The 13932-nt window shown below is 32.9% G+C and overlaps 1 protein-coding gene across 27 annotated transcripts in view; it reads left to right on the top strand.

Annotated features, from left to right (window-relative positions):
• The window catches only part of EPB41L2 (erythrocyte membrane protein band 4.1 like 2), a 279109-nt gene that overhangs the window by 196386 nt on the left and 68791 nt on the right, over window positions 1-13932 (top strand). For all 27 annotated transcript variants that reach the window (XM_074309829.1, XM_074309834.1, XM_074309837.1 and 24 more), the window contains exons 6-8: window positions 851-926; window positions 8098-8316; window positions 11402-11489. In XM_074309829.1, coding sequence (XP_074165930.1) covers window positions 851-926; window positions 8098-8316; window positions 11402-11489 — 383 coding nt within the window. The remainder of the gene's footprint in view (window positions 1-850; window positions 927-8097; window positions 8317-11401; window positions 11490-13932) is intronic.

Genomic DNA, 13932 nt, shown 5'->3' on the forward strand with positions numbered 1-13932 from the left:
TTATGTCTCCTTTACCTCATCTTTTTTCTCTGTTCTATCTTCTTTGAGCTTCTTTATCATCATCATCATTGATATCATCCTCACTGAAATCACCACCACCACCATTAACAATTATATAGCATTTGCAGGTTTGTAATGCCAATTAAATATTTTATCCGCACAACAACTCTGGGAAATTAGTGACTTTTTATTAGCTCCATTTAATTGATGGAGATGAGAAAATTGATACAGACATATTAAATAACTTGCTGGGGATCCCACAACTAGTAAGTGGCTGAAGCGGGATTTAAATGTAATGCTTTCTGTAATGCTTTCATATTCTAAGTTTTATACCCTGTCTTAGGCTCTTTTAGCCTAGACATCCCTCTAGGTCATTTATTATTTCCAGAATGTTTTTACTCATCAACATTTTGGAAATCTCAGAACCCCCTTTTTTTTTTCTCTCCTCTCCCCTTTAATCTCTCACCTAGTCCTTAAGCAAAATGTAACATCTGGTGATCACACCCATTCAGATGTTTTTTTAAGAACAAAGTTCCAGAATCTATATCCTACAAATACTTATAGACCATGTTAAGATTGTATACCAGATTGTCATAAGAAATCTTAGAGAAGTGCTGATAAATTAACATGAGTCAAAACAGATGATTAATAAAGTTACTCTAAGTACCACTATTGTTTCTTGTTTGGTTCTGAGACATTTTTGTAAATGGTATTCATATTTTGGCTTAATGAAGTATTTAGAATTGAAGTTGTAATTCTTAGATGACTTTTCCTTCCTCTTTGGAAGTTATAAAAGGAAATCTATCTTCTGATCATTGACGTTAATGAACCTGCTATTTAATCATTACAGATCTTCCCTGGATATTCACCTTTAATGTGAAATTTTATCCTCCTGATCCTTCACAACTGACTGAAGACATCACCAGGTACTTGCATTTTTTAATAAATTTCACTTTCAAAGTAAAGAATGAGCATGTTTAATTCTGTGTAGTAGAAAATTAAGAATCATTTCAGGAACATTTTTTAAAAAGATAACTTTTAATAGATACTTTTATTCTGAGATTTCTTTGAAACATAAGATAAAAATATTTTAAAATTGTTGACCATCTTAAGGCCTTAAAAACAAATTTTCCCCTTTTTTCATTATTATACTTTGTCTTTCTTTGCTATATAGTGTCATTCATTGTATTCCTGAATATAAAATTCAAAGCTGATGTTACACATTATGTAATTTCTTTTGCCAGTCTTTCCATCAAGAAAAGTATCCAAAGGTTCATTTTTTGGTAATGCAATAATTTTCATTGAAAAATTATAGTATTATTACTATATTCTAGTGGTATGTTATAAGCCATGAATGGTTCAAGTAGGTTTTTTTTTTTTTTTTAATTCTATAGAAGAAAATATCAGTAGAGAGATTTAGTAATTTAGATATTTTCCATTTGGTCATTCAGAGACCAGTGGACCAGTTATTCTTTTCTGATGTTTTAATCTACTTGGAATTTGACAAGATGGTGATCAAGGAAGGTTGTAACATTTCTTTTTCTGGAGATTTAGATAGGATGGATTCTCATAAGTTCTCAGTAGCTTAAAAAAATTAACAGTGAGGGAAGGGGGAAAATTACTTTATCTTCCTCAGTAATTTTTTCTTCCCTTTCAGTTTCTTCTTTCTGATAAGCTTATTTTAAATACTATGCAATATAAGTCATTTTTACTTTATTTACTTAAAATAAAGTATATCTTGTTTTGATATAGTAGAAGAGTACAGGATTTGAAGTCAGGTGTTATGTACTTATGTATTTATGATGTTGGGTGATGCAGTGGATATAGTGTCAGGTCTGCAGTCAGGAAGACTCATCTTCCTGAGTTCAAATCTGACATCAGATACTTACTGGCTATATAATCCTGGGCAGGTCACTTAATCCTTTGTGCCTCTGTTTCCTCAACTGTAAAATAATCTGGATAAGGAAGTGCTAAACTGTTCCAATATCTCTGCCATAAAAACTCCAAATAGAGTCACAAAGAGTTGGTAACATGTATCAATCTCAATTATCTGTATAAATATATTTTAAATAATAGTATATATATGTATATATATATATATGCACATATACACAGACACACAAATACAATGTCTAGGCCTTTTATTGTATTTCTTAGGGAACTCCCAATGAAGAACTCCCTCTACTCTCTTAGAGAATTGTCTGATTCATTGAAAGAAAGGTTAAATGATTTGTCGAGACTCATATCACAAGTATATGTTAGACATGGAACTTGAACATAGTTCTTCCTGACAGCTGTGTGTGTGTTCTCCATCTGCTGTGCTCTCTGCTGACTTCCAGGCCAGCTTTTCCAGCTGCCTTTCAGACATCTCAAGTTGGATGTCTTGTAGGCATCTTAGTCTCATTATTTTTGAGCCAAACTCATTATCTTTTTCCCCCCTACATCTTACCTTCACCCTGGTCTTCTCTGTTACCATAGAGGACAAGACCATCCTGCCAGCCTGTCAGGTTTGAAACCTGGGTATTATCCTTAATTCCTTATTCTCTCACCTACCATATATTCAAGCTAGTTGCTAAGGCCTATCGATTTTGTCTTTGCGATATCTGTTACATATGCCCCCTTCTGATACTGCCACTATTCTGGTGTAGGCCCTTATCATTTCATGAATAGTTGGTCTACCTATCCCCATTCTAGTCTGTTCTTCTTTCAGGCACTTAAGTGATTTTTCCTAAAACACAAGTCCAATCATGGATTCTACTTAATAAACTGATTGGCTTCCTTTTACCTCCAAGAACAAATATAGTGTCTTCTGGCATTCAGAGTTCTTCATAGCGTAACCCACTTTGTACCTTTCCAGTCTTCTCACATGTTATTCCCTAACACATAATCTAGGGACACTGGCCCTATTGGCTGTTCCACAAACAAGATATTTCATGTCTCAGCTCTAGGCATTTTCTCTGGCTATCCTTCATTCCTTCCTTTTCTTTGCCTTCTGGTTTCCTTTAAATCTTTAATTGAAATCCTAATTTTTTTACAGGCTCTCTTGATTCAAGTGCCTTTTTTCTCTTAATTATTTCTTATTTATCCTTATATATCTTGTTTTGTATATATTTGTCTACCTTTTGATTCCTCCATTACATTGTAAATTCTTTGAGGACAGAAACTAATTTTTGCCTTTTTTTTAATCCTAGTGCTTAGTTTAGCACAGTGTCTGGCACATAATATGCGTTTAATAAATGTTTGTTTATTAATGATACTATGATACCTCCCTAATAATAATAATAATAATAATAATAATAGTAAAAAATAGTAGTTAGCATTCTTATAAGCCATTAAGGTTTGTAAAGTACTTTAAAAATATTACCTATTATATCATTTTATCTTCATAGTAACCCTGGAAGGTAAGTGCTATTTTTTATCTTCACTTTACAGATGAGCAAACTGAGACAGAGAGGAGCTATATATCAGTCTCTTGATATCCTTTCTCTGCTAGAGAAGAAAAGGGTTACAACATTTTTATTTGGTCTTGACTTATATGCGAATTTATCATTATAGTTGTGAATGGTCTAGATGTGTCTGTATCAGCATAAATCAGCTGTTTTTGAGACCACACAAATGCAAAAATTGTACATGGAGAGCTAGTCTTATAAAACAATTGCTTTCTAATCTTCCTTTGCCTGTAGGTCTTAGGAAAAAAAAAGATAGCTTTACAAATTCACTGTAGATTCATTTGATACAATATGCTAAAGCATATTGCTGTCTCATTTTGCTGTCAGATATTGCCCACGCAAGGGGGCTATGATGTTTGTGTGTGTGTGTGTGTGTGTGTGTGTGTGTGTGTGTGTGTGTGTGTGTGTGTGTGTGTGTGTGTGTATTCCTCTCCAGGAATATGTAAAAGGGTATGCATCTTGACTTTTTTGGGCTTGTAGCTAAAGTGGGGAGAGATGCACAATTACTAATCCGACTCTGATCTGAATTTGCTTCAGCTAGTAAATAATGGCCTTTTTAACTGCATAGTAAGCTGTTGGAGCATTGAATCCGACACGCTGACATGCATAGAATACAGAGCTTCTAAGCAAGAGTGCTTTTAAATAATAGACCTTAATTAGGGCTCTGTTAAACAACACCCACTGTATATATACACACTCCCTACTATAAATTGTTGGGGGATTAAAATCTCTTAGTTATAATATTTTATAGTATCAGTAAGAGCTTTGGGTAAATGGGCTTGAAAAGCAAGTATGTTGTCAGCAGTTAAAAGAGTTATAATCCTGCATGATACATTGAAGGTCTGGTTTATGGGCAATGTCTGTGCAGTTCTGAAAAGAGCTACTTGCTTGTTTGTCCTTTGTTAAATTATTAGATTCTATGCTTCATGGATCTGTGATTTTTGCAGTATAGATCACACCTTCTCTGTGATGCACATCTGTGCGTCACCTGTGTCTGGCACCTCTCTAAATTCAGTGCATTTTTATAGGATGGGAATGACATGTTGAATATATACAGAATCCAGCAACTTAGAAAGCTTTTATGAAGGTGGGGTTAAGAGGAGGATGACTGCCTATTCAGAATTGTTCTTAAGAAACATAATTTCGTCTGTGTGAAATTTTTATAACCCAAATAAATGTTTGGATTAGACTATTTTATGATTCTCCCTGTGCATAACATTCTACCTCCTGTTTCTCCTTGTCTTTGCATGTAATGTGGATCTGTGCTTAGCATCTAATTGTTGCTTAATAACTGCTTATTGAGTAGACATAAGAAAGGAAGAAAGAATAATTCTGGAAACTATATAGAAAAAAGTAATAGACTAAATGTAGAATTGCAACAATGATACCAAGATTGTGAATGTGAAGGAATTTATAGGAATAACATAGGAACAGGAAAACTGAAGGATTGAAGATTTTGAAATTATCATTTTCCTTAGGGGCAAAATCTGTATAGTGAGTAAATAATAAATATGCAGAATCAGGCAAAGAAAGAGGCTAGTCCTTACAAAATAGCTTAGGATAATAATAACAAATACACGCTAATTGAAATATTAATATTTTCACTTAACAAATATTCATTGTTCTACCATGAATAAGATTATTCAGGAAGATAAAGGAAAAAGGGGTATCTGCTTTTAATCTGGTAGTAGCAGTAATAAAACTAATATACAAATTGTAAGTTTCTTGCCTCTTTTTGTATTCCTAGGGTTTAGCAACAGTGTTAGGCAGATAGGAGGCCCTTAATAAATGTTTATTGATAGATGATATAGGCTAGAATATTGTCTATCTTCTGAATTGCTCTTATTATCAATTGCTTGCTAAACATTTCCACCTGAGCATTCTGCAGACCTTTAACATGTTTAAGATGGAACTCATAGCTCTTCCAAAACCCATCCTTTCTTCAAGCTTCCTTATTTCTGCTCAAGTGTAGTTATCCTTTCAGAAATCTTGGTTTATAATCTTGTAGTCATTCTTCCCCTTTCCCTTACTTCCATACAAGTCATGTGCCAAGTATTTTCTATCTTACCTCCATACAATATCTTTCATTTCTATTTTCTCTTCATCATTGATAGAAATTGAACTCTAGTTTAAATCCCTTTCACTTCTTAGATTTTATGCTTCCAATCTCTAGAATTTCTACAATCCGTGTTTCACACAGTTTTCACATTGATATTCCTAAATCATAATTTAACTCCACTACTCCTGTACTCAACTGTCTATTCCATTGTCTATCTGATAAAATATAATCTCCTCTTTCTGGCATTTAAAGCTGTTTACAATATGGCCGCCACCAACCTTTCCATTCTTATTTCATTGTATTTCCTTTTATATATTCTCTATTGCTGTCTGTATGTTTTATTTGGGGGATTTTTATTCTCAATGCCTATCAAAATGCCATATATCTAGAAGGTGTTTAATAAATGGATCCAGTACAAAGAAGAATAAGTGTTTTGCTTTACAGTAGTAAGGGCCAGAATAGTGAGATATTCTGAACTTACAGTGGGCATTGTCGCTAGTGGAATAACAGGTAACTCATGAAAGTATTCTGTGGTTGAGGAATGCTGTATTGTGAATCAAAGCATAGAGAACAATATGCATTCAAAATGATTGACTATAAGTATAGTGTTCTGGTTGGTTTTCTGGAGGTCTCTGGACCAATCTTTGTTTCAGCAGAGTAATCACCGTGAGAATAGCCAGGGATAAAGTCCAAATGGAGGCTCTTCAGACGGGCCTTGGCTCAGTGGGATAAGCAGGAGAACAGGCCAGCCACCACGGTGTTGGGAGATGGAGTGAATGTCTCTGGCTGAGTTTGTCTCAGCTTATATACTCTATTATAATTACATCATCGTAGATGTGAATCTTGTAGAACTATATTAAGTCCTAAGTACATGTACTGAACTAGAGAACTATTAATCACCATGCTAAACTAGATAACCATTGTCTTATCAATTCCACTGAGCAACCTTGTAAGAATCCTGGTTTCAGAGTTCTGGCCCATTATATATAGGTTTATAATTAATTTTTTTTTTAAAAAGAGACTACAGTAAGGGTAATTGACTGGGACAATAGTGGTAGATAGAGGGATGAGAAGTAGTAGAGAAAAAAGAGAAAGGTGATTAATTTAGGAAAATGAGGCAGAGGAGAAGGAAAAGAATGAAATTTTGATTTAAAAAAGGGGATCTCCTACTTTAGAACTGAAGAGGGTCCCATTAATCATTACATTTTGATGATCTCTGTGATCATCACTAAGGATAGCTTAGGATGGAGTGAAGTTAGTAGTCTCTGGGAATTGAGTTGTTTGAACTGGGAAACCATCTTGTTTTGGGGTGTTGTTAAGCATATATTAACATATAAGAGTTTTAAATTATGAGGGCAAGAACTAGGTCGGAGAGAGAAAAATTGAATCAGGTATTGTTTTCTCAGGAAGTTGAAAATAAGGAATTGGCCATAGAGCCTTAGAGACAGGGAAGTTTCTGTTAGTACACAAAGTTGGGAAGAGGAGGATAAAGAGGAAGTTTTATCTTCCCTGGAAAGAGGGAGAAGCCTTTGTGAAAGCTGAAGAGGAAAGGGAATGAGAAGTAGGAGGATTGAACTGAATGGAGACAAAGAAAGTAATGAAGGAATGGTGGCTGCCATCTGAGAGATGTTAGTGAATTTGCAGACAGATTAGTATTGGTGTCGTTTCTTTCTTTTTTAACAGGAAACTGATTTAGGTTCAAGATCTGGCTCTCTAGGGACTGAATTAAACGTTCATGTGGCACCAGTTTAGTAGTAACACCAAGGTGGTGATGGGAGGTAGTTGGAGATAAGGCACACCCAAAGGATATCTCACAAATGTAGCATAGCATCTATAAGAAAAATAAACAAGGGGGTTTCAGAAAATCATAGAATGATTTACATGAAATGATGCAAACTGAAGTGAACAGAAGCTGGAGAAGATCATACGCAATAATAATATTATAGGTTGATCATTTGTGAATGATTTAGCTGTCCTTAATAATACAGTGAACTAAGACAGTTCCAAAGGACTTAAGATGAAACAAATGATATCTACCTCCAGAGAAAGAATGGATAGAGTCTAAATGGAGATCTAGGGATCCTTTTTTTTTTTTTTTTTTAAATAAAGTTTCTTTTTCTTTTCTTTTGCAACTTGGCTAATATGGAAATATGTTTTGCATGATTGCATATGTATAATCTGTATCAAATTGCTTACTTTCTCAAAGAGAGAGGAGGGAAGAGAAGGAGAGAATCAAAATTAAAAAATTTTCATATTATATAAAATGTATGTATTTGTATTATTATTATATATTTATAAAATACATTTTTTATATTTAATTGAACAAAGTTATAAAAATTTTTAAACCGTAGTATCAGCTGTATATAATGAAATCTTAGAGTTTACATTTTGTTAATTTTATGCATATATAGCTTGTACAATCTGTAGGCCAAACACTCATGATGAAGTATAAGCTTTGTCAAAATGATTTTTTGTCATAAAATATTAACTTTGCTATTAACATTTGTTCTTAACATTGTGATGTTTGGAGAATATTATTAGAACTCTGTAGTACTGTGAAAATAAGTGATTTTCTTTTCCCCCCCATAGATATTTCCTGTGCCTTCAACTTCGACAGGATATTGCTTCTGGCCGCCTACCCTGTTCTTTCGTGACTCATGCTCTCCTTGGTTCATATACACTGCAAGCTGAGCTTGGTGACTATGACCCAGAGGAACACAGCAGCGATTACATCAGTGAATTTCAGTTTGCTCCCAATCAAACTAAGGAGATGGAAGAGAAAGTAGTAGAGCTGCACAAAACTCATAGGTCTGTTCACTTTTGTGCTGGAGAGAGAATGATTAGGGTTAATTCTACTTGCATAGGATTAGCTTAACATCTAATTACTGATAAATGGTATATTTTGGCAGAAAAAGTTTACATTTTACCTTAGGTTAACCACTCTAAGAATGTCTTAAGGTAAGACTATCTGACCAACTCCTAATGAATGGAGAAAAAAAGGTTAATGAATTTTTATTTTTTGAAAAAAGTTAACGGCATTCCTTCATGTATTTTATGTATTCATTTATATATACCCACTAATTATCCTTATTAACAATATTAAGTATTTAATTTTAAGTTATTTATTAAATAGATTATGAACATTCCATTTGGATGGGAATGGATATGGCATAATGAAACATAAGTGACTCCAATATATATATTTGATGACCTTCTGTCTTGACCAAGGAAAATCATCTATAAAGATTCCTAAGGAAAGTTTTCTTCATTCCTTGAAGAATGTTAGCTAAATTATAATCTCAAATAGAAACTAAAGTTTTTTTCATGCTTTGAAAGGCTTTAGGGGATATGGATATAGGCTTAATTCCAGGACCAATCTCATGAAATAGAGATTCATCTCAGTAGACTAGCCATTAGGTGATGAATTATTTGGGAATGGCAAAGGCAAATGATAACTTTCCTTTTGTTCCCAGAGTGATGGTGGAATAGTAGAAAATAGAGCTCAACTTTTAGGAAAACTATAATAATTTACTATAAATGCTCCAAATGTAAAATCTGTGACTAGCCAATTGGTATTCTTTTATAGAAATGAATCACATCATATTGGTATTCCTGTGATCAATGAAACCAGAAGACAAAAGGAAATTGTAGTTGAAGAAAAAAAATGCTTCACTGGCTCTTTTTGGAGAGTCACAACAAGGTTTTACCATGTCTGAATGCAACAAAAAACCAACACTTTGTTGAACAGACTTCCACCTTATTTTTCAGTGCTTATAATGTGCATAACCAATAATAAAAGATAATTTGGATGAGATACTAGCCCCTCACAAAAAATGAGAAAATATCAATAACTTCTGACCCATGTCCCTACTTTCTCATCTTTATAAAATCTGAGAATGATTTATACATGTAGTAAGGATTTTGATGAAAATGAAAAGAGAAAAGGCAGGTTATTTCAGGTTTTGTTTTTTGTTTTTTTGGTTTTTTTTTTTGCAGGAGCTCATATTTGGCTGAATGATATAAATATTATAAAGTCACTGTGTGCTTATTTTTTCTGAATTTTAAAAAGAAAATTAAACATGTTTCAATTGGAGTAAAATGTAAACATATGCACATATTCATCTTTTTTGTCATGGTCCTCCATCAACCTCTTCTCCCTTGGCAGACTAATGAATTAGCCTTTGAATCTTTTTAAATGTATAAAATAAAATACACAGGACTACAAAGGAAACAAATTAAATTGGAACACAATCATCAAAATATTTTAAAAATGAGCTGGTTGGATTTGTCTTAAAGACTGAAGCAAGAAATCTTTCATGCATTTGTTAAGATTTTATAAGACTGTTTGATAAATGACATCTCTGCATAATAATTAACATCAGGTAGACATGGCAAAGGGAGATAAATGGAGAATGAGTCCAAATAGAAAAGATAATCATTGTAGAAGATAGTGGAATTATCCAAATGATCCTTTTTTGCAATTGATATTGTGTTGCATATTATAACTATTGTAACTAACAACTAGAATGATATAGTGCTTTCTTTATGATATCCATGAGTACTCAAAATAACTTGTCCTAATAATCTATGCATTAAAAATAAATAGGTTTAAACAGTAGTCATGTGTCATGGAGTTACATGTTCTTTCCAATGAATAAATAGATCAGGAATATCAATATGCATATTTAAAACAGGCATGATAGATGATAGTTGAGTAGGAAGAGGAAATCCAGATAGACTGCAGTTAGGAATTTATTCAATGTGTTTAATGATCCTGAGTGGTTACCTAGTATGAAAACCTCTCTTTTTTAAAGCAAATCTTTCCCCAGTGATTTAGTATATTCTGAATCTTAGAACATCACAATTTCAGAAGACTCAAAATTGAAGTTACAAGAGTCAATAGTGAGGTACATATTGGGTGAAAGGTCACTACATTTCCAACATCGAGTATTATAAAAATATGGAACAGAATGAAGAAGGCCTATTCACTGGAAAAGGAGGTAGGCCAGTCTTGGAGTAAAAAATAATAGATTGGCAAACCTGATTTCCCCAATAGTATCACAAAATTTAAAACTTCCAATAATTGGTTGATCTCTGGGGAGGATCTATAAAAAGAGGACATCAACAGGAAAATGTGTTATCCTCCTTGATTGAGGTGGTCCTCATATCAGTATATATTAATGGATACTTTTAAGTATAAAGAATGCTATGAAAATTGTAGGGTTTTTTGCTTTTGTTTTTTGTTTTGCTTTTAAAGTACACTTAAGCAAAAAGAATAATCTGTGGTAAATAACACTGGCATTTATTTAAGTTGTATAGAATCCTGATTTTCATTTACTTATGTATCCATAATAACAATAATTATATAGTGGTTTCATGTTTTCTAACTTTATGAGGTATATTAAATTTGTTCTTCAGAATTAGCTTCAAAAGAACACTTAGCTACTGAACACATCTGGAACAATCCACATTCACTAATTTATCTCTTATTTGTAATTTTAAAAAATTAATGTGATCTTGCTTTGGAATATCAATGACTAAGTTTGCTATCAAATAATCTAATTGAGAATAAAGTTAAGGCTTTGGAATTTGTTCTCCTGGGACAGAGTTTTAAAAAAAAGTAGTCTGTTAAGTTGGACTTGGATGATTTAATGAAATTTTGTTTTTCCTAAGGCAAAACTAAAACAGCTTCTTCAGGCAATTGGGTGTATGGCCTTTTTTAAAAATAAAAATTAAAGCTATGTTTAAGGTGTCATATTAAGGGAAAAGAAGGTTAAAGTATAGGGAAAACATTATTTGTATGTTTTGTGTAAAATTGGAAAGTTTTTTGATCATGGATTTTATTCACATTTTTTCCTATTTATAAAATAATATTATTCTTTGTGATTCTTAGGGGCTTATCTCCAGCACAAGCTGATTCTCAGTTCTTAGAAAATGCAAAGAGACTTTCCATGTATGGTGTAGATCTACATCATGCCAAGGTATTGTAAATCTGTTTTTTAAAGTTTTGTTATGACTGTGATGTTCTTTTAAAAAAAAAGGTATTTCTGGATTTAACATCCAGCTTTTCATTGAACCCTTCCTTATAACAAAACAAAACAAAACAAAACAAACAACAAAAAAAAAAAAAACACCACTTAAGCAAAACTAGCCAATACAATGACTTTATCTGAGATCATGTTAGTACCTACAACCTTCCACTATTTGATATAATCATCTGTTCTCTGAATGTGAATTTGATCATTACAATTTGTCTATGTTTTCATCTGGTTTTTATTTATTTTATTGTATTTATTGTGTGTTTTGGTTTCTTGGTTCTGTTCTACTTGACCTTGTATAAATTTCATTCAAGTTTTTTTATGCTTCCCTGAATTCCTCATATTCATCATCTCCAAATAACACAATGATGTATTACGTTCTTAAACCACATTTTTTACAATTGCAATCCAATCCCATAATACTTGTTTTCCCTATGCTTTTGATAAGTGTGTTTGTATACATACATATATGTATATATATATATGTGTATATATGTACATATATATGTATACACACACACAGAGCTAAGCTTCTCTGTTCCTCCCTTCCTCCTCTGCCTTATTTCTCTTCTTCCACACCTTCCTTACCTATCTCTCTCCTCTTTTCCCTTGAGAATATATATCCAGTAATCAGGTATTTGAGTTTAATAACTTTTCTTACATAAATTAAAAATTATTTTCCTTAATGATTGTATTATTTTGTAGTCCCACTGACACTTCTTTTACAACATCATCCATTACTATCTTCTATCATCTTTGCCACATAATCCATTTTAGAAACTGCACGCTAATGTATAACTTAGCACCCTACTTCTTAGGTTCTTGTTTGAAGAGACAAAGGGATTTGAGCTTTAAAGTAAATAAAGCAGGTTATTCCTCTTTATCCTCCTCTTTCTTCTTCATTTTTCCTCATTCCTCCTCCTCCCTCTTTTTCCTCTTCCCTATTCAAATTGTTTTTTTTGAGTGGCTATAGTATTTAGAGGGACCAAATCACTTTCCTCTTTCTTCTCCCTTATTCTATCATATTTCCTCACTTTAAATCATGTTTTCTCTATATCTGTTCCTTTCCTGCAAGCCCCCAGTATTCTTTAACCACTGGCCTTCAAATTCATTTTTCCTGGTTCTCTTTTTGGTAAGTTCTTATGACTCCAATTCTTATATCATTCCTGCCTATTTCAGGCTGCCTTTGCCTTTTCTCCAGCCCTTATCTTTGCTTTACAATTATAGCAGAGGTCAAAAGATAAATAATCATCATCATGGATATAGGTGTTCTCTAAAAAGCTTCTGGATATTGTGATTTAGCATCACAGAGCTGTGGAAAGAGTAACAAACTTAGAATCTGAGGATTTGGGTTTGATCTCTACTTTTAGTAGCACTGTGACCTCTTTAGGCCTCATTGTCTTGTAAACTTAGGGAAACATTTGCCTTCCAATTCTAAATTTACAGTGCTATGGAAGAGCCTCTTTTCTTTACTGGATTTTTAAAAAAAATTTCTAGTTTTTAAAAAAGGAGAGTTGTATCTCCAAGTTTGGGAAAGAAGGCATTTAAGCAAGGAATCTGAAGGACGAAAATCTGTATAAAAGTTTGATTCCTACTTGCCTTGTGACAGACCACCTCTTCCTTGTAAATTTTTATTTTGAAAGATGGGGCTCAATATTTCTCTCTTTTTCTTACCTGAGTCAGCGTGGTGTATGAAGAAAATAAGTACAAGAATACTAGGGCTTACTTTGTAGAAAGTAAAAATGAACATGTACAGAGTGCTTGGGGACTCCTTTACTGAATATCATTAAGTTTTTTCTCTACCCTCTTTTATTCTAACAGTTCCTACCTACCAAAGTCACTTACTAACTTAGAATAATAGCAGTTTATAGGACCACAAAAGGTCAACAGAAATAAAATTGAATCATTTGTATTAATAAGACAAATGACAACATATTGGATATTTTCAATATACTGAACTCATATGGAAATGGTATAGTACAATCCTTCACAAAAAGATTGCTTTTTTATTTGTGATGAGACCATATTTATCCCTTCATTCAGCAAGCATTAAATACCTGTTATGGTCAGAGTACCATGCTAGATTTTGGGGAAAAAAAGTAAAGTTCATGCAAAATACAATTTCTGCTGTTATATAGCTTGTGATCTAGCATATACAAAAAGATATTAAAAGTACTCTAGAAAATTGCAGAACAGAGAGCTCCCTGAGATGATAGTCTGAATGGTGGGTTATATGTCAGCAAGACTGGAAGAAGCTTCTTAAAAGTAGATCTTAAATCTGGGCTTTAAAATATGAGTAAGAACTTAATATTTGCTTATATAATTATTTGCTTCAGTGGTCCCAGTGAATAATTTTTGGCAGTCTGGTTTGGAACCAAATGGCTTT

The sequence above is a fragment of the Sminthopsis crassicaudata genome, chromosome 4 (assembly GCF_048593235.1).
Source record: "Sminthopsis crassicaudata isolate SCR6 chromosome 4, ASM4859323v1, whole genome shotgun sequence".
Taxonomy (NCBI): domain Eukaryota; kingdom Metazoa; phylum Chordata; class Mammalia; order Dasyuromorphia; family Dasyuridae; genus Sminthopsis; species Sminthopsis crassicaudata.